General features: G+C 43.9%; 2 protein-coding genes across 2 annotated transcripts; one reads left to right on the forward strand and one right to left on the reverse strand.

Annotated features, from left to right (window-relative positions):
* Positions 1-418: 418 nt before the first annotated feature.
* LOC136992439 (uncharacterized) lies at positions 419-3,594 on the reverse strand. The gene is made up of 2 exons (XM_067299596.1): positions 3,208-3,594; positions 419-2,926 (listed from the first exon to the last, which is right to left on the reverse strand). The coding sequence occupies exons 1-2, from the start codon at positions 3,592-3,594 to the stop codon at positions 1,967-1,969; spliced, it is 1,347 nt and encodes a 448-aa protein (XP_067155697.1). The 3' UTR covers positions 419-1,966.
* A 14,616-nt stretch (positions 3,595-18,210) lies between these two features.
* On the forward strand, positions 18,211-24,452 carry TMEM254 (transmembrane protein 254). Its single transcript, XM_067299852.1, has 4 exons — positions 18,211-18,389; positions 20,210-20,313; positions 21,574-21,633; positions 23,535-24,452. The coding sequence occupies exons 1-4, from the start codon at positions 18,282-18,284 to the stop codon at positions 23,653-23,655; spliced, it is 393 nt and encodes a 130-aa protein (XP_067155953.1). The 5' UTR covers positions 18,211-18,281; the 3' UTR covers positions 23,656-24,452.
* The last annotated feature ends 412 nt before the right edge of the window (positions 24,453-24,864 follow it).

The following is a 24,864-nucleotide window of genomic DNA, read 5'->3' on the forward strand; positions in this document are numbered from 1 at the left end:
ACGAGACCAGGCTCGCTTAGGCGAATTCATGTCAGTGACCTCCCAAATATTTACCTGCAGAGCACCATTAAGAAAGAGGGAGCTGGTTATCACACGCCGAGATAAGCAGGGAGGATAGACCGAGAAGACCCAGTGCTGCCTCCCAACTGGCCGCTGACTCCAGGCCAGAGGCCCCCATCCTTGTTTGTTTAGTGGGAGTACTATTCTTTTGGATGTCTGTTTTCTCTTCTTCTTTAACTAACTCAACCCTTCCTCATAAAGTTAAGGCCGTTATTACTGCTACACACTCTTGAACACCATTTTGTCAGTTATCTTTCTCATGGGTACAATTGTTGTTCTTTGTGCCTGGGAACAAGTCTCACTTCTCATTAAGTAGATCTTAACGAAGGAGAGGGCATATATAAAAAAAAAGTCAGTCTTAATACACAGCTTTAAAGAATTTACTAAGGCAGTCATATATACAACCAAAAATACAATCATCACCTTGTACTTAACTCTCAGATAAGCCTTTTTGTGTTGAGTGCCTTGTAGCTATTGTCTGATGGATCTTCCATAATACATGAGAGTGAAACACCTCGTTACAACTCTTCATTATCAAACATAAAGAAGCTGAGGCAGAAAAGTTGAGGGATTTGTTCCCAGCCACAGATAAAAATTACTGACAAAATAACAACTAATACTCTCGGTTTCTTACGTGTACATCAATAGACAGCTTCTTCAGAGAGACATCAATTTTATTAATAAAAAATAATGGTCTGTATTTAATTTGATTTTGTTTACAGAGCAAAAGCAGCATAATAATTAGCTTAATAGCATACATCTTAAAATCAAGGCATACTTAAAAGTAGTCCAGAGCCACGTTTTGAGCATGATAAAGGATTTGCATACATAGTCTTCAACATGCTAGCCCCAATATTGCTTTAATACACAGTCATGGCTGTGTGTGCCCCCCACCTTCCACTGGTTTTGTTAGAGCACTATATGATCACATTGGGCTTCCAGACAGCCAGTGGTCTTGAAAAGTCTAAAAATAGGCCCAACATCCAAAGTGCAAGGACAGGACTCAATTACATTTTTCTGTGAGTCCAGTTCAGCAAGTTCATTATCATACACAGGTAGAGAATCTCCTTCTAGTAAATAGTAAACAACTTGTTTAGAGGGTTTCTTATTAAATTAACACCATTCCTTTAAAATATTAACAATCAAAAAATTTGAAAAAATTATAAAAAACCAACAAAAATATTGCCTTTTAAAAGGCTACATATTTGGTCATTTTTAAATAAAAACACTATGCATTAAATATCCAGGAAAAGACCAGCAGTGCCCTTAATCAGGAGCACACCTAAACCACTAACACACCCTGTGACCCTTCCCCTTCCACCACCAAGGTTGCTTTTCCCATGTCTGTATCCCCTTTGTGTTACACCTTCTCCACCAAAAGCTGTAAATATAACCTCTGTTTTCTACAGATTTCTTAAGTTACAGTGATTTCTGACCAGGATGGAAACAGAAAACCAGTACACTAAGGCCATAAAACCCATCTGTAGACCCAGGCCTCCTGGCAGAATGAATCCAACCCACTTTGAATATCAAAGACTTCACTATTGAAATGTTTGCGAACAACGTACAGGCTGAGCTGTACATGCAGGTTAATGTGTGGGTACCAGTAATCAAATGCATGCAAGAATACTGTATGCAGCTTGGTGACAATTCAGGTAGGATTGGGAAGGGGCGGGGGAGGAAGAAGGAAGAATCACACACACACACACACACAGCAGGTTATTCGCTTGTGTGCCTTGCAAAGTTTGTGTATTCTTCCTTTCCTTCCCTTCCGGACAGCACACAAAACTCACAGCAAGTACTCCATACTTAGACCTGCAAAACCTCTAGCCACTTTGGATGAAACTGCCAATCAAACAAAAACCATTAAGTTTTCATCAGGCCAACAGATTCACTTGTCACCATTTCATGTGTGACCCAAATGACAGGTTGAACTGTGGCCATCAAAAGTAAAAAGGTAACTTTTTGGCCCACCTTGCTCTCCATTTTGCTCATTCTCAAACACCGAATCTAAACCAGTTCCCCAAATTTCATTTCTCATGCCCAGCCAATAAGGGTCATAGTCATTTACTGCCTCCAGCAGCTGCTGCCCAAACAACGGGGCTGGAGGAGAAAGTGTCCCTTGATACTTCCCCTCATGTTTTGCAAGTACCAAAGGGGGACTAGCATCATGAGCTGCAAGCAGAGATGGACTGTGCCTCATCTGCTCAAGCTCAAGCTTCACATTAGATTCTCCTTCACCATAATCTGAAATGAAACCCTTACCTAAAGGAGAGGTGTTTGACTTGATATACAAACAGTTCTCATCGCCCAGGCTTTGATTAGCATTTAAGTAGTTTAAGACAGGCCTCCTACACATGTTCTCTTTAGCTGCCAGATACTGGTGATCTTCTATACATGGCTGGAAAACATCTGCATCTGTGTAGTAGTTTTCAGGGAAAGATTTCTTCAAGTATGGATATTCCTGCACTTGCTGCACAGGGAGTGAGAGCTGGGGGGAACTCCCTATGGTTCCCACATTGAATTGGACCCCTTTTGCCATGTAGTCCAAATCGAAGTGAGAAGGGGTCTGACTGTGGGCTCCAAATGTGTTATCCAAGCTCCTGAAATGAGTATCGAGCCTTGTGTACTGCGGCCCGGCACAGGGTAGCGGCTGACCAGAGAAGTTCGGACTTCCCCTGGGTAGAGCGGGCTGCAGGCCGAGGAGGCTCTGATCCGGCCCAAGGCTGCGTGCCAGCCGGGGCCTCTCCTGGCAGCCGCCGCCGAAGTCGGTCAGCTTCTGCTTGCCACACACGGGCCTGGCGTAGGGGGAGGCTTCGCTCTTCTTGTGGTTCAGCTGCCGGGCTCGCCTGTTCTGAAACCACACCTGCGGAGAGGCGGCGGGAGGCAGTGAGCAGCAGCGAGCAGCAGCGGCGGCCCGAGCGCCCCTCGCAGGCAGCCACACGCACGGAGGCGCAGGCGCCCGGCGCTCGCGGCACCGCCAGGGCGAGCGCGGGCCGCCCCGGTGCCCCGGCCAGGCCGGCGGGCGCCGCGCTGCGCCGCGGGCAGGCGGCCCTCGACGGCCGCGGCCCGGCCTGTCCCGTCCCGGCGCCGCCGCAGCCCCGGCCCCCCCCTTCCCTTCCCTCCCCGTCCCGCGCCCCCGCGGACCTGTATCCTGGACTCGGGGATGTCGGTGAGGCCGGAGAGGCGCTCCCGCACGGCGATGCCGGGGTAGGGGTCCTCCTCGAAGGTCTTCACCAGCAGCTCCAGCTGCGCCTTGCTGAAGGTGGTGCGCTTCCGCCGGCCTCCCTCCCGCGGGGCGCCGGCGCGCCGCGGGACCTCGCTGGGGGCCGCGGCGGGGGGCGACGGGGCCGCCCGCTGCCACGGGCCCGGCGGCGGCGTCGAGGCGCCGCGGCCGCGCCCGGCCGGGCCCGCGCCAGGCTGGGACCCCTGCGGGCCGGGCCGCGGGGCGCCGGCGGGGCTGGGCGCCCCCCGGGGCGGCGGGCTGGGGCCGGCAGCGGCGCCGGGGCTGCGCTGGCGGCCGGCGGGCTCCATGCGGGCGGCGGCGGCGGCGGGGTCGGCCCGGCCGCTGCCGCCTTATGAGGCCGCGGCGGCGGCGACCCCCACCCGGCGGGCCGGGCCGGTCCGGGCCGGGCCGGCGGCGGTGACTCAGAGGCGCCCACACCTCCATTGTCCTCCCGCCGCCAAACACGGCGCGGTCGCGCCCCGCCGCGGAGCCGCCGCGTCGCCCAGCGCCTGCGGCCCCCTTTCCCCCAGCGCCGCCGCGCGCCCATCGGGAGGCCCTTTCATTCCCATCCGGAGTCGATAACTCGGTGGAGTTGTCGCTCCGCTTCAGCTCGGCCTTCGGAAAGGGCTCCCCGTGCTTTGCAACAGTGAAGGCAACCCGGGCCCCCCACAGGGTTGCTCTGAAAAGCCCAGGCTCCCTTGAGTGCGTGGAGATCCCTCACTAGAAAGGGCTGTGGGGCTCCTCAGCTCGCCTCTTCTCTCGAAGGGAAACCATCCCGGCTCTTACCGCACCCAGAAAACAATTCCTTGCCCTTCCTATTTAACCAGGCAGCTCCACTCACTCTCTTAGTGGAGGGGAGTGGGAATCCTGTTATTAATAAAGCAGCTTTACTAGAGATTGCATCAAAAAGCTCTGCTCATGCTAAAGGCCAAGGCCGCACTCCAGTGCACTCCATGGCGACTTGGAGGAGAAGTTTCCCTCTGGAGTGTGTGCTGAAGAGCTCCGCACAACCTTTCCTCACACTTTTCTTTCTTTTAATGCAGACAGTTCTGCACATCCAAGACATGTACAGAGCAAGCAAGCCTCCTGCTTTCAGCCCAAGGTAAGATCATGACCAAAGTATTAATCCAAAAGAGGCCAGAAGTATTATTTAGAGAGCCAAGAGTGACATAAGGACTTACAGGGAGCAAGAGTTGTAATGCCTAAAAGGATTAGATATTAGAAAAGGATCAGAACAGCAGCAAATCAATTAGCTAATGTAATAATTTGTCAAATGAGGTCATTAAAGGCTATCACTGGAAGTGTTCAAGAATAACGGCATCATTACTTCATGTGTCTTTTGTCTCAACATGTCCCCAAACATTTGTCAGCCTTGGGACCTGCTTCAGCTTGCGCTGAAGTTAAAGGGCACAGGGATGAAGTCTAAGAGCTACTGCATAATATTTACATTCTGCAGGGATTGTTGCATGATCCATGACCCATGCAACTACTTTTGGGTTCAACTGGGCAAGAGTTTTAACATTACACACAACACCATAGTACTTCACAACAAAAATGAATGCCATCCCAGAGGTGACAGTCATCCCCCGTGAGTCTAGTAGTCCAGATGAGATTTGTTTTGTAGCTCCTAACTCAACTTCTGTCTGTGAGGCTAGCTGAATGCCCTCAGAAACCACTTTACCTAAATACGTGTATATGTTGGCAGTGAGAAGCTCTGAGCGATGACAGCAGTGTGTAGTCCAAAACATCTGGAAACAACAGCTTTAAACAATTTCTTACTACTCCTCCCCATTCTTCGACCTTACCGTCCCCCTAAGCCAGGACTGCCACAGCACAGATGCACCCCATGAGATTCCTCTTCATCCTCAGAATTCCAGGATGGTTCAAAGATTTTCCTTTCCATGTAAACAATAAAATTTGTATATAGCCAAGAATTTGGGTGTGGGAGAAGAAGGGGGGAAAAGCAGCCAGGTGGCAAGAGATGCTAAATACAGTGAGTGTGTGCTGCTAGGCCTTGAGCTTCGGTTCGCCCTTAATGTTCAGCTACATATATAGGCAGGGGTGGATTAAGGGTCAGACACAATAAGCAAATGCATAAAGCTTGGTGGCAAATTTTATGGATGATCTCTATAGCGCGTCCAACTTCAGCTACTCCTTCTATGGAATTCAAAGCACTTGGGGTGCAATGCCACAAGTCTTAAACCCCCATATGCCTTCACACATGGTCCTGCGCCCTCCCACGTGCCATCTCCAGGGCACGCTTGACTAGAAAAAGGAGCCAGTTAATTAAGCTACTCCTTCCAAAACCTGATCACTTTTTTTTTTTTGGGGGGGGGGCAGGTTAATTTTGGAGCAGCTTAGTTCAAGCACCAGCATGGGGTTGGAATGCACCGAGGCAGAAGGAAAAGGGACATGGGCATCCCTGATTTAAACTGGCCCAAGAAAGTTTGGAATTGTAACCTGAGCTTCCCACCTCCTTCCAGTTCCAGGATGGCTGTGCATGGGGTGCATAGTGAACTGGGACAAGGATAACCCCCGTTTGCAGGGTACAAGGAGAACTCCTCAGTTTGGCCACAGGGAAAGTGTTACAAGGAACCACAGCCATATGGAAAGGCTGCAACAAATACTGTTATTTTTCTTTCTGGATTTCCAATTTTCATGGCAGAAAAGAAAGTCTGAAACCATGATCCCATAGGAATGGCTACAACACAAAGCTGACCCTGCAGACGGCCTGCAATATTGATCTCAAAAGGAGAGCAACCCCCCGTCCCCCAACACACACATATACACCCTATAGCCAGTGCAGAAGAGAGGGAGGAGTCAGCAGAGGATAACCTTTCGGGCTTGCACCGACTTGCCACTACTTGGTCCATCACTACTGCTAGGTCAAACAGACGAGGCTTTTGTTAACATCCCCTGACGATGGAGAGAGCAGTTCACACTTCCCAGAGTTATTGTTTCAGGCACTCTGCCAGGCAGCCTCTTTACACCCTTCATTTTCAGAGATTTTCTTTGCAATGCTAATTGATAGAGACTTAGATTGTGAGTTTTGTTTTTAAGTGAGATTCCAGGAAGCACGATGGCAATCTCTGTTTCCCCTCCTCCCCCCTTCTGCCGAGACATATGGACTTGGCCTAACGCAAGAGATAATTTCTGCTACAGCTGCACTTTGACCATACCCTGATACAGGCAACACCACTGACCAGCCCTTGCTGCCCATATAATCCTTTGGTATCTTTTGCTATTGCATGCTGGTCATAATGAAAAGAACTGTTTGTGAGCCTCCCCATCTCTCCTCTAAACTGAATCAGGAGTAATAGTCTTTTTTTGCCGTATTTTTGATTCATTTCACAACACACTCTAAAACCAGATGTCAACAGAATTGAAAGGGGGGGGATAGGACAATTGTCATGAAAGAAGCAGGAATACCCCTGAAAGTGGTATGCATAATAAAAACATTTCTTTGATCCATAGATCCTCCTCAGGCTCCCATTGAAATCTATGGCATTTTTGCCCTGGATTTCAATAGAGTCATAATGTGGAACCTGCTTGGTCTTCTGCCAATGCCCCTTTATGCCAGAGTCAGGGTATAAGGGCATCTACAGAGGAATCCAAATCACACAGGGGAAATGCTGAAAACAGAGCAAAAATGAAGGCCATGTATGCAAAGGACATTTAGGAGAGGCACCAAAGTTGCTAGAGAAGGACTAGCTATAGTGCTCTTTAGAATGGCTGTGGAAAAGGTTTATATCGATCTTGGTCCAGATCAGGGCAGCAGGAGCTCCTCTCCCTCCCTCCCGAGCAGCCTTAGCATTAGGGGAAGCAAGGGAGGCGCCAGAAAGACGCTTGCAGGAAGGGCATGAGGAATCCCCAGTGCCGCCTGGGCCCTGTCCCCTGGCGCCTGCCTGGGGATTCTTAGGAGAAGTGTGGCCCTCCAGACATCCCCACATCAAACATTTTCTAGGGCAGAATAGTGCTATTGATGTTTAAGCAAACTTTCATCCTGGCGGAGGGCAGATCAATTTCACTAGTTGGTCTTCAGACATTTACACCTCATAAAAAGGATGCTCTTGCCCTGCTTATCTAGAGCGCATCTTTAATTATCTTTTGGTACACCTTTTGCAGCCCATTACTTACCAGTCAACACTGCTTTAATTAGGGGCTTGGCAGTAAAAAACAGCCCTTACATCACTGAAATAAAAACGCTACAAAACAACTCCAGAGACTTGCTAAGAAATTTCATGTTCGAGTGTGAGGCTGTAGAATTCAGCAGAACAACATAGCTTCTCTTCTAAAAAGATTCCTGCCCATGCACAATCCTGTCACAGGCAAATGCCCCCTAGGAGTGCACTAAAGAACATGAGGAGCCAGGAGATGTTTGTGCCCTCACCTGCTCTTCAGAGGAGGGAGCATTTACAGTGGTGTGCCTTGTTTTGAAAGGAGTTCAGTCACTACATATGCACACTTCCATGATGTGTCTGTACAAGCTGGACGGAGACACATTTTGCAGCTGGAGCAAAAAGGGGCGAAACTTATGATAATCCTTCCTTTCCAAGAGCATTCACTCCCCAGTCCAAAACCAGCTCAAGAGAGCTGTGTCACCTGCACCACTGAGCTTTTCCTTGCAGTAAAAACCTTTATTATGGCAGAGCATTGTTATACCTTTATTCAGGGTGAACAGTGGGAAGAAACAACAATGCTGTCATACATTTTATTAAGTCTAAACCAGAACCAAAACCATTGGCATTAACAGTCAAAAAATACCAGTGTTGCTCTAACTTGGTTCTCATTAAAATCAAGGAGAAAGGCATTAAGCCAATTTCACGTAACTTTTGAAAAACCTCACATTTAAGTTTTTCTTATATTTAATAATATAGAATAATTCATAGCACTGAATTTAAATATCTGAAATTTGGGTCTTGTCAATAATTGAAATGAGGTTAACCACATAAAAATGGCCATACTCGCTAAGACCAAAATGTCTGTCTAGCTCAATATTTCACTCTCCAGCAGTGACCAAAAATGGATACCTGTCCAGGGAAGATATGTGTATGTAAACAGCTCAGTCAGTCATATAATGTTACTTTTCACCTAGTACTCTCGCTGTCATTTTCAGCTCAGAGAGTTCCTAAGGTGGGTGAGATTTTCTGTATATATAGAAAACACAATAGGCTTCTATTTTGTGAGCTTATCCAGCTTCTTTTTGAATCAATGTAAAATTTTAGCTTCCAAAGCGTCCTCTGACTAGGACTTCCACAGCTTAACTGTGTGTTATATGAAGAAAAACACTCATTTTCATTTGTTCTTATCATATTGTCACCTAGACATATTTGGTGCTTGCTGCCTCCAACATAAGAACTTGGAAACAACCTACCCCGGTCCTGGAGTCTCCAAGCTGTTCATTATTCCACCCATCTCCAACAGTTTCTCCCCTCAGCTACCTCTTTTCCTGACTGAAAACTCCTAATTTACTCAGGGTAGCTGATCCACAGTTACTCACGCTATGGTACTTGTTCTGTGCATTTCTTCATTCACATTGCTCTTTTCAGAACTTTTTCCAGTTCTGTTGTATCCTTCCTGAGAAAGAAAGGTCAGAATAACTCTTAGTTTCTAAGATGTAAATGAACCATGGTGTTTTGAGTAGTGTTACGATGTTAACTGTTCTGTTCTCCATTGCTTTCCTAATAACTCCTAACCTTTGTTTCACTTTTTTGACCATCACTGAGCTGGCATTTTCATAGAACTATTTATCAAACTCCAAGGTCTCATTCCTGAGTCACAATGGTCACCTAACAGTGTTGTCTGTACCTGAAAATGGTTCACTACTTGTTCCCTCATCATGCTGCCTACTGTTGAACTTTCGGATTGTGTGGCAATCTTGAAATTTGCATCCATTTCAAAGAGAAGACTGCCTCAATTTTCAAAGAAAATTTCATGGGGGGTAAAATTGAAGCCAAAATGTTTGCAAAGTTTTTGTCTTATATTAAAAGGTAGCCCAGCCCAGCCCCAAACCATTCATTTCTCTGATGAGCTATGGGAAAAAAAAATCTTGGGGTATAGAGGGAGGAAAGCTACAGGCTTGCTGGGAAGGCAGTAATTAGTGCTCCTGCTGGTACGCAATACAGTGTCTCTTGAGTTAGTGGAGATAAGTCTCTTCTGTGGGACAGATACACCTTGCAAAACAGTGACCTAGAGCTTGGACAGGCTCAGCCTCAGCCTGCAAAGAGTTAGGATTGCCACAGAGAAGGACAGATCTGCAGAGTCCTCACCAGTACAGGATGGGCTGGAGAAGGATCCCCACTATGCCTATTGTGTAAATTACCAAAATTCATGTACCCCTCTGAACTGTAAGTAGAAAATCTGTGCAGTAACCTGTGCAATAGCAAACATTCTCTCTTCACTAAAATCTTACCTCAAGAAACATCAAATACTTTTGTATAGAACGTCCTCCCCAAATCTAGGCTGGGCCTCCAAAGCATTACTGGATGCAGTTCCATCTGGCAGGCCCTCACTTGCGCTGGCACCACCGGAAACAGTACTGTTTCATTTGTTTGCAGCAGTATTTTAAGCCCCAGTATGGTCAGGTTCATAGTCTGCATCACTTTACTGTAGTCCTTTCCCTTGTCCTCCCCACCATCACCTTTCCGGTATCCCTTTTTCCTTTGTAACAGAATCTCTGTCATCCATCCGTGCTGTTTGTGTAACTGGCAAATGCCCAATGACTGATCAGCTCCAGAAACAGCTGGGACTCTTAGCACCTTAGACGATCAGACTTCTGAACTGCAGATATTTTAGGACAAGGACTATACCTTTTTTGTGTTGCCAGAATACAAACACACCCATATGATACTACAGAAATAATACAAATCACAACATCATAGTCTGCCAAACTTGATTACGATAACCAGTCACCTAAAGACGAGTGAATTTGGCCTTAAGGCTATTCTGCTGGGACTGGAGACAAGTTGTCTGGAGTCTTCTCCTCCCTGTTCACAGAACTATCGCTCTAACCTCTCTTGTCAGTCCTATTCCTTCCCGCCTCCCAAACAACATCCCCACCCATGTGGTTGTACTGGAAGTGCTTCCCACCCATCTCACCCATCTGCTAGTGACCCCACTTTTTACTGGATCTGTGCTGGCTTTTTGTACTGCAGCCAGTTTTCCCCTCATAAGATTCCTATTCCAGGCCCATAGGAGGAAAAAAAAAAATAGAGCTAGAAAATTGTGTCAATTGACATGACTTTTTCCTTAACCGAGAATCATGTTAAAAATGCATTAGCTGTTCCCAAGCGACCCTCAGGAATAGTGCAGTAAATTGGAAATCTTTCCTCTTTCCCAACACTATCCTCTCCCATGTTTATTACCCTGCATGTAGGAACTTGGCAATCTAAGGCAGTGTCTTTCAAAATAGGAAGCAGAAAGAAAAAGTTAGGAATTCCTTTGGAGAAAATCAAGAAGTGATACCAGAAGGTTATGTATTTAAGTACACAAGCACTGTCATCAAGTGGTTAAAGTAGGTAACAAGGCATCAAAATGCTGATGGTTTATCAGAGACTTACTCCTTTGGCCCATTTTAACCACTTAATGTATAATGCTGTAGGATACTGGTATGCAGTCATGGGCCCGCAATCCATATTTAATAGAGTTTCTGAATAGTCTAAACTACTCGGAGCTTTCCAGCATAACCAATATCAACAAGGCTACCTGGTCAGATGTAATTTATCATGACAAGGTAGGTTTGTTGGCTAGCATTATTAAATAGCTTCCCCAAAAGACATAATATATTCTTTTGCCCATACACCTTTAAAAAAATTTAGTCAAATACTTGTAGCATAAATCCAACCTTTATACACTGAGATTTCAAATGAATGTTAATTGTTTCACTTTTTTTAAACCATCTCATACATTAAAAGAAAGCCATCAGAGATGTTCACAGAATATTTTTAGTAGGGCTAAAGTTATTGACTTCCAACAGACATCAGTAAAGCCAACTATAGAACTGTAAAAAGCACAACTGTGATCAAAATTGAAGCTCTTTTGCAACCTGGGCTTCCAACCAGTGAGCTTTTGTACTGTCTAATTACAAGGGCTTATTAATGCAATGTTGGTTGAAGCGCATCATGACTTAAAAGTTTGTTTCATCTTTCTTTTGCTTTTTAATAATAGAAAACCATAGCGATAGTTTTAAGATAAGCATATGGAACTCTGACATAAATTCATCTCTACAGGGAGCAGACTGAATTTGTAGTAAAATCAATGAGAGATACACACCTTTACAGCTTATAGGCATTACTTAGTTCTTAATCTTTGTAAAGACTACAAAAATTAGTTTGAGGCCTTTATAGCTAACAATTTCTGAGGCTTGAATTATTCAAAATGTGACAGTAAAGAACTAGCTTTATCAAACACTCATGGAATCCATTCACCTATGAGAAGGATATATCAGAGGTATGAGAGAAGGTTTAGTCACTTCCAAGTCACAAAGGACATCCATTACAACAACAAGCAGAATTAATATGCTCCTTTGTTTCTTCCTATGCGGTTCTCATTGCTCTTTAAAAATGATTTACTTTGCAGGCATGTGAATTTGGCATTCTAGTGATGAAAATCTTGACCATTAACTTTAATACTGTAATGTTTGTGGATCTGTAACATAAAACACTTTATAAGACCATACTTTTGTTTCATTAGAATTCAAACAGAAATAATTTCTAACTCCCCATTAAAAAAATTTAAAAATGTAAAAGGAACTAAATTGTTTGTTAATTCAATTTCAAGTTAAATTAGGAATCAGGCATTGTTTGCAGAAGTTTCACTGCAGCACTGTGTCATTTAACTCTGAGAAAAAGTATTTTATTGATAATTCCATCTCCTTAGGTAACTTTCACTGAGTACATCTCATCTTTTTTATACCAGCTTCAAATCCAGTTTAAAGTTGGCTGCAGTTCATTTCCAAGTAATTTCCTAAAAGGAGCCCAATCCTTTATCCTTATTTATACAGAAAGTTGCTGTTTACACAAGTCACATCACTGACTCCACTAAGATGACTCATGCAGTGAAGGCTTGGTCTGGATTAGACTAAGCCGCTTTTTTTTTTTTTTTTTTTTTTTTTAAGAATTTTAAAAGACACAGAAGAGCTAACATGTCTCTATCTAGTCTCTGGCATCTACCAAGAACACAAAACAAAAGAGGCAGACTACCTGGCAAATACCCTTTGTACTTCCAGATGAAAGTGAGATAGTCAATATCTCTAAGTTAGAGATAGCAAACATTTCTAAACTGGAGGGGGAACGAGTTTTCTATGCCAGTAACTACAACAGACAACTTCAGTATTTGAAGAACGAAAAGAGTGACATACTTCTAAAAACAATGTCTGAAATGAGCCACATATGTCTCAGGGATTAGACAGAAAGAAGGCATGGGTCCAGTTTCTTGTTTTCAGCAGAACTAACCCACCTCAGTTTACATACCTACTCATTATGGAAACCTCGGGATTCTAAAGACACAACTTCAGTGATTTTTTTAACTGGTGTATTCATCTTCGAAATCTTGAAGGAGATCGTGCACCCCTCATTTTCATGTAACTATATGATTAGTACTAACTTTACCTATTGATCTCTTTATAATATCTATTTCAGACTTAGATTATTAAAGAATACTCATGGCTTTAATTACCAATCTAAATTTGAAATCTAAACCAAATGATGCAAGTGAAAGATAAATTTTTGTGTGCGACTATGAGGGGGTGCACATTTTTTCTTCCTCACTTTTTCTTTTTTTTTTTTTTTAAGATTATGCTTTCCCTCAATTTCCTACAGCCCTTACTACTATAAAACAGACTCAGCAATCAGTGTAGCCTGAAGCAGGAGTAAAGCTAGATTAACTCATCTTCTTCAAATGCATACACAGCTCTATCATCATCATGGCAGCTATGCTGATTGTTAGCTACCAATATCTGCATGTACTCTAGCATAGGAAAGGCCTTAGGAAGAACATAAAGTTGTTCTAATTCTGTCACACAAAGATACATGTTCCAATCTATAAATCAAAATTTGACCTCTAATAAGCATGGTCAGAGCTGACTGAGCCGTATGTCTGCACTAAGCCCTGGTGATATTTTGGTACGTGGCCTGCTGTTGAGAGCTGCCAACTCATAACAGCATGCCAGATCTTAATTCAGTCACTTTGTGACTCTGATTAAGAGAACAGGAAAGGAAAAAGCAGAAAACTCCATAGTTAAGGTTGGTGAAGCAAGGCATGCAAAAATAGTATATTTCCTGTAAACTTGGCGAAGTAAATTGGTTCTGCATTTTTCAGTACTCCACATAAAACTGGGTTTGGGATTTGCAATTTCTAATTCATATTATACTTGCCAACAAATGCAATTCAGTAACAAAAAAATACTTCCCGTGTTGAAGTCACAGAAGCACTTAACCTGATCCAAGACATGAAGGTAGACATTCAAATATTTTGCAAAATATGATGGAAGAAAGAGTAGAACTAATCACTGAAAGCAGTGGATTCTCTTGTCTTTTGAGATCTTCAAAATAAGTTCAAATGCCCCCCTGAAAAGTATGCTTTAAGTAAGTGCAAGTTACTGAGTTCAGTTCAGAGACAGCAGGTAAGATATAATGGCCTGTGATGGCCAGGCTAGATGATGCGGGTGCTTGCAGGCACTCAGGCCGCAGCGGGCTGCGGGCGGCACCGGCACGTCCCGCTCCGCTCCGCGCCGCGGGCAGCGGGCAGTGGGCAGCGGCGGCAGCGGCGGCAGCGGCGCCTCCCGGGCCCAGCTGCCGGGCCCAGCTGCCGGCCCCGCGCCCCACCGGCAGCTCCGCGCCACCTTCCTCTTCCAAACACCTTCCTGCCACACCAGCGCCCTGTCTTCCATACCCAGTTTCTTTCCGCGCTGCCCTCCCCAGTCAATTCAGTGCAATAGCACCTAGTGTAACACGCACCGGGGCTCCCGGCCAGGCACGAGCAGAAATCAAACCAAGACATGGCTCAGTAGAGAACTCGGATTCTCTCAAACCCCTGCGAGCGCATCCATCCTCCTACCCAATTAGTTGCTTTGTTTTCATTCTAATAAGCCTGGCTTTGGGGGCATTCAGAAGTTCTCTTTGGTCTGCCGGTAGAGCTCCCTGTCAGGGGATGTCCCAGCCGCACCTACCGCAAAGCTCTGGGCATCTCAGGATCCCATCGCAACCCTTGAGCCTGGGTTTGCAGGCAGGCAGAAATAATTTGCATAGAGCTTTCTTAAGAGCAAGAAATTAAATAATGGGCTACGAAAAATAAGTTGAATTTTAGCAAATACTGCCTGATATCAAGACCTACTATGCAGAGTCATGAAAACTTAAAAGAGGACAAAAGAGAGCAAATTGTCATATAGCTTACTGAAAATCCGAAGGGTCTGGCTGTCACCAACTAAAATTTCCCCATCTGCAGTGCTGTGACATGATCGAATATGACTGTAAGGTAAGTACATGGTCTAACAGAATGCTATTTCCAGCGATCACAAATGCAGTGAGCGCATCCCTACCTCTGAAGGACACACAGTCCCCGTAGAGAGGGCAGCGACTGCGTGTATCATAAAACTCCTTCAAAGGAGGAACTGGAAGGAAGGAAGGAATCTCAGAGGATTGAGTAACTTGTCCAAGGTGGCACAAAGGTTAAAACGTCATCGTGAACTAAATACACATGACCTGACACAAAATTCAGGTCTTTTATCTAAGAGAGAAGATGGCTTTGCAGCTGTGACATCTTTGTGTTACCTGGGCCCAATTATTGTAGCTCCTGTCTCCAATAAATGAAATTAGGCAAAGGCTGCAAGATGAAGTAACATGGAAGGACGCATTTGTCAAACTATACTATATTTGAAAGTCAGCCAAATTCTCCTGTTTCAGAAAATAACAAGAACAAAGAAGAGTTTAATGACCTTTTTTTGGATTGCATTCCAAATAGCTGTCATCTCCACGATCCTGCTATTCGGCACTAGTGGCTAACAGGGCCTTATAGTCAGATGTGAGCAACCATCAACAGTGTTCACAGTTTTAACGTGAGTGGTCCCTTGGGCAGCTCATTCTACATTTTGGGGGCAGAAGTAGTGTAAATTATCTGCAGCTAGGCACAAAACAAAACATCCAGGGACCAGAGCCTAAAATCAAATACAAAATCTTCTGAATAATATTTTTTCCCTGCATTAGCAAATCAACTGAGGCAGCTGTATTATGAAGATCATATTCCCTGTTGTGAATCTCTCTTTTTTTATAGATGGCTTGAGATACACCTTCTCTCAACAACAGTTTTACTTCTGTAGGATTTCCCTATCAATCTCTCCTGTAGTCTCCACAGGACACGACAATGAAAGGCCTAGTGCTTTAGGCAGGAATAGCTGGGAATGAAATACAGAGACAAGGAAAAGAGAACGGTCTCAGAACAAAACAAAACTAACACACACATGCAAAAAAACAATTCCCTCTGTAGTGTACACCCTTCATGCAGCACACTGCTCATGCTGGGAATATCTCAGGACTTGCCGAATTGGTTGTTGCAGAAAACAGCTTCGCAGACACATCATTAACACATAATGACAAGAGCAGCTGTACTCCATTTTCAGGAGTCACACAGAACAACATAGTCAACATTTCTCACTCTATTTATCCTGCATGAACAGCTATTACCCTGTCAAAGTCACTGTCAAAGAGGTAGCAGAGTCCTAAGGAAAGTGTAAGACACCCCCAAACATTTCTGTCCGTGGACAACTTTCCCAGGAGCCTAGAGACTTGGGCAATCTCACCACCGAGGCCAAAGTCCCAGCAGGACAAACAGTGAAAGATGCTGCATTTAATACACACTTCAAATTGGCAGTTTTCACAAAGGAAGGTATAAAGATGAAGGTTTGTGCAGAATTCTAAATAATAGAAATAGGAGTGTTGTTACAGGAGTGTGTGTTTTTCCTTTTTTTCTAAACCAGAAGTAGTTCAAATAATTTATTTAGTATGAAGCATAGATCTCAATATGCATTGTAACCAGTTAAACCTCATAAATACACTACAAATTGATTTAGATAGAATTATCGTTACTCATTTATTTTAGCCTGGTAACAAGAACTATATCAAATCTTTATAGCTTATCCATGTATTTAGTTCACACACTTATTTAGTGGGGTAAGTTTACTGCTGTAAGCCACTGATTTCACTTTTCTTGTACACTTTTTTTTTTCTTTAAGGGTATTGTTTCTTATACCAAACTGACTTATGTAGCTGTACCCAATTTAAAACATTTAAGACACTCCTGTCTTTCATGTCACATTCCCAAACATCCTCTGGGGCCCTGTCCTAAGAGCTCCTATGAAAAACTGTTCTGTTATCACTGCTGCAGTGAAAGTCCATGCTGTCTGTACTTTGGCTGCAGTTGCAGCCTGCTTGTCTCCAGCCTGCTTCACTCCCCATTTCAATTCTTATAGCCCAGCACAAGACAGGTTTCTACCTGATATCACAGCATGGGGATTCCAGTCGTTTTTTTGCCAACATCTATTGCAGAGGAAGGGGCCAGGTTGATGGGGAAAACATTCACTTCCCCTGCCCTCCCCTCCCAATCAATTTACTACCTGAAATCCTCTAAAAACTGTCTCTTTGAGCACAGACGAGGTGGGCTGTGTAAACGATATAGTGCACATTGGTGCCAGAGGCATTCGTCCACATTTTCCTAGGGCCCCGTGGCACTTGTGCTCCCCTTGGGCCTGCCTTTCACCTTCACCCACCTTCTCTAATTTGTCAGTTTATCACTTCTGCCACAAGAGAGCACTAGTTGTTTAACTACAGTATTGGTCACCTCAAAGTTGAGGTGAATGTATCAGACTAGCAATGGTCTAAAAATGACCTATGTAATTAAGGTGAATGTAAATGGCTGAGGAAAGAGGACTGCCTGAAAGAGGCAGGCACGCTGGAGCACGCAGGGCATTTCAAACTAGATTCGTGGTAATTTTCAGGTTTTCTCTATCCCTAAAACAGACTGGGGTGGTTTATTTATGAAGAGGTGAGCTGAAAAAATTCACTCCAAGTTTTGTGTCCACCCCAAGTTTCATAATCGTTATCAGTTCCAGTTCTTAATCTGCTCTTTTAGGGGTAGACCCAGTCGCTCAGGAATGGCCAACTTTGTGACCGTAAGACTAGCACAACAGTATCTTCAGATAACCACCAGCCCCAAGACACGACTGCATACCACAGAGGGGAGAGCAGTCCCTGGGAGTAGCCCACAGGAGGGAAGTGACTTGGCCTTGCTCTGCCTGTTAATGGCAGCAGTCTCCGGTGGCATCCTTCCATTACGGCATGAGGCTGGGTACGCATCAGAGTCACAGGGTGACCTGTGACAGTGCCGCTGCCTGCAGCAGGCCCTGCCGGTTTGGTCCCTCCCGGGGCACCTAAGGCTTGGTGTAGCCAACAGCTCCCACTCCCGCATTGCTGACGCATGGGTCACGCAGCACAGCCACCGGCACAGGGGGCACTTGTCACGCAGGAGCCAGACCGTGGCCCACATTAATAACTTATTTCTAGCAAGAGCATCAACCGCTGAAGTTTACTTCAAGCAAAACTAAGCTACTGACTCTACAAGCAGCTTATGTGGCTTCGGGTCAGAAGGAAATCCTCCCACCCCAACACCAACCCCAACCCTTCTTGTCCCGCATGAAATGGCGGGACGCTCTGATCACGGGCCCGGGGCCCGCCCGCCGCAGCTCCCGCTCTCCCGGGCACCCCCCGGGGCGGTTGAGCCACCGCCCGCACGGCGCTGCGGCCATCTGGGGGGCTGGCGCTAGAGAGCGACACCCCGACGGCCGCGCGTCGCCTCCCGCCCCGCCCCAACGGCCGCGCGTCGCCCCAACGGCCGCGCGTCGCCTCCCGCCCCGCCCCAACGGCCGCGGCCCCGCCCCCCGCGCGGCCATCTTAGCGGCGGCAGCGGCGGGGCGCGGCGCGCACAGCGGCAAGGGGTGACAGCAGGGATGACGGCGACGATGGCGGCGGAGCGGGCCCGCGACGGCACCTGCTACTTCCAGCGCTCCAGGGTGCTCTGGATGATCGGCATCACCCTCGGCATGATCTTCCTCGGCGTAAGGAGCGGCGGCGGGTCCCCTCCCCCTTTCCCCCCTCCCTGGCCAGGGCCGCCGCGCTCGGCAGAGATGGCCCGGCCAACGGCCACCCGCGGGGGCCTGGCGCCCGCCAGCCGGCAGCAGCGACGGCACCGGCCGCTCCCCGCCGCGGGGGCCGCGCTGCAGCTCCCCGGCGCCGGGGCCGCGAAGGCCGCGGGGCTCTGGCGGGGCTGTCGCCGCCGCGGTGGCCCTCAGCGGGGCTCGCAGATAGCCGAGCAGCCGCAGGGCTTGTGGAACAGGTTTGCTGCTTAGTGGTCTCGGTGCTCACTGAGGAGTTACTCTGTGAAATACACTTCTGGGAGAAAAAGGAAACTAAAAATGGTGCTCTGGCCTGGTCAGCTGGGGAGGTAACTGAACAAATCTACAAAGAAAGTCCATAGAAAGGCTTCGATTGGGTTCCAGAGTGAACCAAGGATGTGGTATTAAAGACAGGCAGCATCTTGACCTATGATTAGAACAGCACAAGTGCTGTGACTCTTGTGAGTTTGTGTTGCAGGCAGCCTGAGAAAACATCTTAAAAGCATAAAGTTGAAATGACATTTTGTCAATAAAAACTCACCTGTGAGAGCTGCCAGTTGCTTTAAAAATAAGGCACAATAACAAGCAATGGCTTTAGTTATAGACATTACAGCTGTTGGTGGAAGACGGTAGACTAGCTCAGTCACTGTTCAGTCTTGGTGTCTTAAGTCCTAAAATGGGCTTCAGTTAAGACAGGTCAGATTACTGTAGGGTGAAGATTAATGTCAGTTTTTAATATGTCTGACAAAAGTTTATGAAAGTCTTCCATTGACTTTCACTTGTAGTTTTCCTTCTGTTTTTGTGGACCTCTACATACAAGAGCCACCACTGAAAAATGGTTATCGATGCTGGCCAAGCAGCTCACAAAACAACTTTTGGACTGTTTCAAGAAATTGAATGAGCTTCAAGCAAGTTCTGTGTTTAGATGCATCATCCTGGCACTACATAACCCAAGTTAAATTATAGTATAGTTAGAAACTGCAGCGTTGGTACGAAAGGGAGGACAAGCCAACTTTGGCCTAGCATAGTGTGAACCTTACATTCCCAATGGACTTTAAAGTGCACAACTCACTGACTATGCCTTCATAGCTTATTAAAATAAAAATAGAAAGTGGTAAGCACTGTGCTTGTCAGTACTGCAGAGACAACTTGGTGATAAGAAAGATACCCAAACACTGCATTACATCTCTGGTCTTGAGTTTCATGCTGGATTATCCTCTGTGCCCTGTTCTCTAAAATATACCTAAATGTGAGTCTTTTTTTGAGGAAAAGAAGAAGAAACAACTGATCCCGTAGTTTTAAGTACTTTAAAAAATCCTGTTATTCCTCATTCCCAGTCTAGTTATTGTTTGAACTCTTCAGGACAGTACTTTTTTTTTGTCTGCTATTGTATGTAATAGGTAACAGGCTTACAAATTAAATACCACTTAATGTGCTGATGCACACTTGGTACACAGATAGCAACCTTAAACTCATCAGCTTGGCACATGGTATGTCAAGCAAAAGAAATGTCATAGGTTTGAATCCTCGTAGCAAGTGTGCTTTAAAAGACTAGTAATCTTGCTGTTAAGAAAGAGTGTGGGTCTTGGACAAGGTTAAAGAAATGAACAAATTGCAATACCATAAATAGGTGAGCCCTAAACCATGTTAAACAAACATTGGGGGGGAGGATGACAGTGAGAAAGCTAAAGATTAAGTTGTTAATAATTCTGCCTTGAAGTATGCTAACTTTAATCTTGTTTTTTGTTGTTTTTGTTTTTTAGTGGGTGACACTCTCACCTTCAACTATACCTTATAGTTATTTGGGAATATTTGGTAGCTTTCTTAATTATTTAGTGAAGAACTACCACAAATGGGTATGCTATGGGTAAGTCATTTAGCTGTTTACTTTCTTTGCTATCTCTCTTGCTGTTTCTCTGACTTCTCTGGTTAGTCTGTGTTAACAAGCTTTCCTGTAACCCAGTTGTTAATTACATTTAAAGAGCTCCTTTTTCAAGCCCTGTACAACTAAAGGGGTGAGGCAATAAGTAGATTGGAGAACAGATGGGCCAAGGCCAGTATGAAAGCTAAAAACTCAACTGAGAATTTGGCATCCGTCTTATTACAATGAGAAAGGAAAAAATTAAGATGCTACTTCTGGAGACAATTACTAGTCCATATTTAAACTTCCTTCTGTAGTATCCCATCTTTTGTCAGTTTGTTACTCTGGTAGTTCTGATTCTCTCTTTAGGAGTCTTCTAATGTTCCACTTTTTCCAGCTTCAAATAAAGAACACTTCATATACTGCTAATAACTTACCTTGATCCTATCTGCATTAAAACTAGTCTACTGAAGAAGCTGTGCATTGCACTAAGTTTTGCTGAGTTATGAACAATTTTTCTGTTATTTCAGCTTACAAATAAGAGTTGGAGAACACTTCCCTGTAACCAGGTCTCTGACTCTCTGTAAATGGGATCTCAGACTGTTTTAACTTGTTCCTTATTATGCATCACGTAGAAGATAAGTCTGTTGCAGCCATACATCTCCAGACAAACCTAAGCGTTCTTAGTGCTTGCTCAAAACATCCTTTGCTTTAGTAAGGCATTGACTAAACCTAACTGAATACCCTGTGTAGTTGTTTTTTTAAATATATATAAAGCTTTCATATGAAGATCTGTAGACCAAGTTTGGCTAATAGTCACATGATATATTCTGAATCTAATCACAATTGTTTTCATAGAGCTAAAAGCATGAAAATATTCAGCAACTCATTAGGACTACTAAATACCTTGGTGGGTAGAAGGATAGGTTTTGCACGCTTAACTAAGATCAACTTGTGTTGCCTGCAGTAAGCATTTGTCTTAACTTAAGTGCTGAAAATTTTAAAAATATTCAGTGGATCCTTGAAGTCGCAGGTCTAGGTGTATTGTATGAGTTTCAGTTGCTCTGTCATTTTCTCTAGGGACTTTAGTTTCTTTTAAGACTATACTTTTTTTTTTTCCCCTAACTTGCTTCTAAGATAAGAAACATACCTCATTTTCTAGCTTAAAGTGCACTATTACTTCCAGTTTTACATTCTCTGCAAAATGGACTTTGGATGCAATGGTCTCCTTGTTACTTTCAACAAAACATGCTTTCTTTTTATTAGGTTCTGGGTATCCTGGTTGATTCACATAGTAGAAGCCTTCTACGGTGTTAAGTTATGCCAGTAAGTTGTCATCACCACTACCCCCCCTTAGATTCTCTGGAAGGGATTTCAGATGCATGTCACCTGAGCTACAAACTGATTTTGGCAACTGTCAGTTGCAGTATTAGTTCTGAGGACACTGATAAAATTCTTAAGTTCTTACTGCAGTGATAACTTGCTAGCCTCCACAAGAGGTTACTGTCCCCACAATTGAGTTGTACACCTATACTCAACTGTCCTATATCTGGCACTATAGCTTAAGCCCATCTTCATTGCCAGCAGATTTCTCACTCAGCTACAGACACGTGCTCTCTTCTGTACTGTTGTACAAGGTGTCAAAGGTGGGAGATGGTAACTCACAGAATTTGTGGCAGCAAAGTCTGCCAGAGGGTGTGTGTCCATGCCTTTGAACTCACTGTTCTTTAGCTAATAGCTTTTGAGATTTGTTCTTTAGATAACAGGACAGAATATCTTTTTATTCTTCATTATTAGCTCGGATACTGTGTTCATAGTACTTTAGGAAGCAGTGGAGACAATCTGTAGTGTAGAAATAATCTGATAACTTTTGATGAGAAACAAACACCTGAATTTTAAGACTGCTAGTTACCCTCTTAAACAGATTGCATCCATACTGTGAAAATACAACAGGATGCTTCTGTTCAGGGCTAATTAAGATCTAGTTGTACCTCTGGGGATTTGTGGGATAAAACTCTTAGACTAATTGGACCGTAAATGTAAGGCCAACAAGTCTTGCATTAGGACAACAGATTATTCAAAAAGGTATGCTGTCCAAACACGTCATTCTTGTATTCGTTTGGATTTTGCTTAGAATGTTTCAGAAGAATACAGATATGACTTTTCATGTTTTTTTTTTTTTTTTTTTTAATTCTTGTGACCTGTACAAAGTAGATAGCAAGTCTATTTGCTGTTTTCAAAGCTAGATGTTTTTCACCCTAACTTCATTCAGGCTCTGTGTGTCACAAGTCTCTTAGCTTCAAGAGGTGTTACCTGAGAAGACTTTGTTCCACTGAAAGCTATTTAATCTTGTTCTCAAGATAATAGAATATGGATGAGTATTTTCTGCCTCCAGAATGGAAATTAGTAAGAAATTGTATTTACAAAGCTCCAGTTATAGTTATAGCTTTAAAGTTAAACTCCTCTGATTCTGCAGATAGATTATAGGTATATGGGCTTAAGGTGATTTTTAAGTGTGAGGGAACTTCATTACCAGTGAACATACCAGATGGGTACATTGTAATCAAGTTACTTAATGAAGTCCTATGGAGTAATGATTAAGACTGTAAAAATGAATTAGTGTTTGTTTGCCCAGCATCTTTTTCAGGCATATTTCTGTAGTTTAATCAATAGCTATGTTTTACTATTAGCACTAAACACCATATACTCTTTACTGATGTAAAAGATAGGCTAATGTCTGCTTGTGAACATCACTAAGGAGGCATGAAAAACAACTAGAGAGGAAGTAGATATTATAGATTTGTTAATTAATAGCATTACTTTTGGCTGGTTTGTCTATATTTGTGTATATAGTCTGTTCATTGTCCTCATTTTATGTAAGCAGATTAAAATCTGAAATCCTAGTTTTTCCAATTTCTGCACTCAGTTGGAAACACTGCAGCTCTGATTATAAAAAGATAGTCTTTCACAGCTGGCAAGAAATGAAATTTAAGAACCTGTGTTAATCAACATTTGCTAGATGTTCATTTTGCATGTATAAATGATGCTTAACAATGAAGAGCTGAACTGTTTTAGCAAAGATCAGTAGAGGGAGCTCCCTTGTAAATTAATAAGTTAGAGCACAGTTACAAGGATGGGTAGAGACATTTAACCTTACTTTGCAAGTATCACAGTATAATCTACAAGACTAAATTTTGATACATGTCATACTTTTCTTAATGTTACAGGTCTAAAGGCATCACTGACCCCGCAGTTCAGTTCCATTGGTTCATTCAGACGCTTTTATTTGGGTATGCTTCCTTTGGTCTTCTGGTGTCTTACAAACCTCCAGCCAAGAAGTACTACTAGAAGACTGAAAGAAGTCTTTTACATTCTTCACACTCATTTTTCAGAGAATAACCTCACTTACATGTCTAGGTGCTGTAATTAACTAAATTACATTCCTGCTACATGATGCAATGCCCTCTCACCAAAGCAACTCTCTTCTTACTAAATAAGACACTTAACAGCTATAATTGACTGGGCCCTGCAGATAGTTCAGTAGAAATTCAGCCCTTCAATCTGGGGCTGCCAAAGTTTAATCCCATATTATGCAAGAACCCAAAAGTTGTTCATTTACAGTGTGTGACATAGCTTGTCTTCTCAGATATTTACTGGAGAAGAAAAATCCATGATAGCTGGCAATAGTGGTTACTAAATTATTCTTTCATGTGGAGGAATTTTCTTTCCTAACAGGGGCAGTTATTTACAGCCACAAAGCTGTTTTGTGATAGGATTTAGTTTTCCTACATTTTCTCTACCAGACCTTTTAATAGCATCATATGCTTTTTGGTTAGAGCTTGGTCTTTGTCTTTTGGTTTGTTAACCTAGTTTCTTCCACAAAGGACAGGCCACTTTATTGCTGCAGGCACATTAAAAAAGACCAAGTCTCAGTTCAGGTTGAGATGCAGTGATGAGTCAGGATACATAAAGCACTTTAACTTGGTTTACTACACGTGCCTTAAGTTTCATGCAGCATGACCTCTTTTTTCAATGAAGGTCTTAATCTTTGATTTAGTATAGCCTAAAATAGTTATCCTGTAGCTTTGAGGGCAGCTTTTATGAAAAAACTTATTAGCCAAGGGAGAAGGAGGAAAAAAACAAAACAGTTAACATTCCAGAACATAGGTGAACATTTACTCAGTATGTCTACTTTTCATCCATAAATGTACACCACTGGTAGCCAGATGCTGATGTACTGAAATCTTTGCAGAGACTATCTTTAGCCTCCCTTAATATTTTCTGTATGTGTAGTGAGTCTTTTATGTTGTGTTTTATTTTAAGTATTTGAAAAATAATTAGCCTGTCTTGTTTTAGCACTTCTACAGAGTAATAATTATTTAAAATATTATGCTGTGGGGAGTTTTACCTCACTGCCTGTGGTGCTACTGTTCTGGAAGAGAGGCCAGGGAAAGGTTGTTCTTCCCCTAATGAAAAACCCCAGTGAGGCAGTAACAAGTAAATTTATGCCTTGTGCAGTACCTACAGACTCTAACACTACTGATAGAGAGGTCTCAT

Source organism: Apteryx mantelli, chromosome 7, assembly GCF_036417845.1.
Source record: "Apteryx mantelli isolate bAptMan1 chromosome 7, bAptMan1.hap1, whole genome shotgun sequence".
Lineage (NCBI taxonomy): Eukaryota > Metazoa > Chordata > Aves > Apterygiformes > Apterygidae > Apteryx > Apteryx mantelli.

What these genes read in the sequence shown, in the direction of transcription:
- TMEM254 (XM_067299852.1), top strand. Translation starts at nt 18,282, where the DNA reads ATGACGGCGACGATGGCGGCGGAGCGGGCCCGCGACGGCACCTGCTAC. An exon ending in TCGGCATGATCTTCCTCGGC is followed by an intron (nt 18,390 to 20,209) that starts GTAAGGAGCGGC and finishes TTTGTTTTTTAG; the next exon opens with TGGGTGACACTCTCACCTTC. An exon ending in CACAAATGGGTATGCTATGG is followed by an intron (nt 20,314 to 21,573) that starts GTAAGTCATTTA and finishes TCTTTTTATTAG; the next exon opens with GTTCTGGGTATCCTGGTTGA.
- LOC136992439 (XM_067299596.1), bottom strand. Translation starts at nt 3,594, where the DNA reads ATGGAGCCCGCCGGCCGCCAGCGCAGCCCCGGCGCCGCTGCCGGCCCC. An exon ending in TCCCCGAGTCCAGGATACAG is followed by an intron (nt 2,927 to 3,207) that starts GTCCGCGGGGGC and finishes GCCTCTCCGCAG; the next exon opens with GTGTGGTTTCAGAACAGGCG.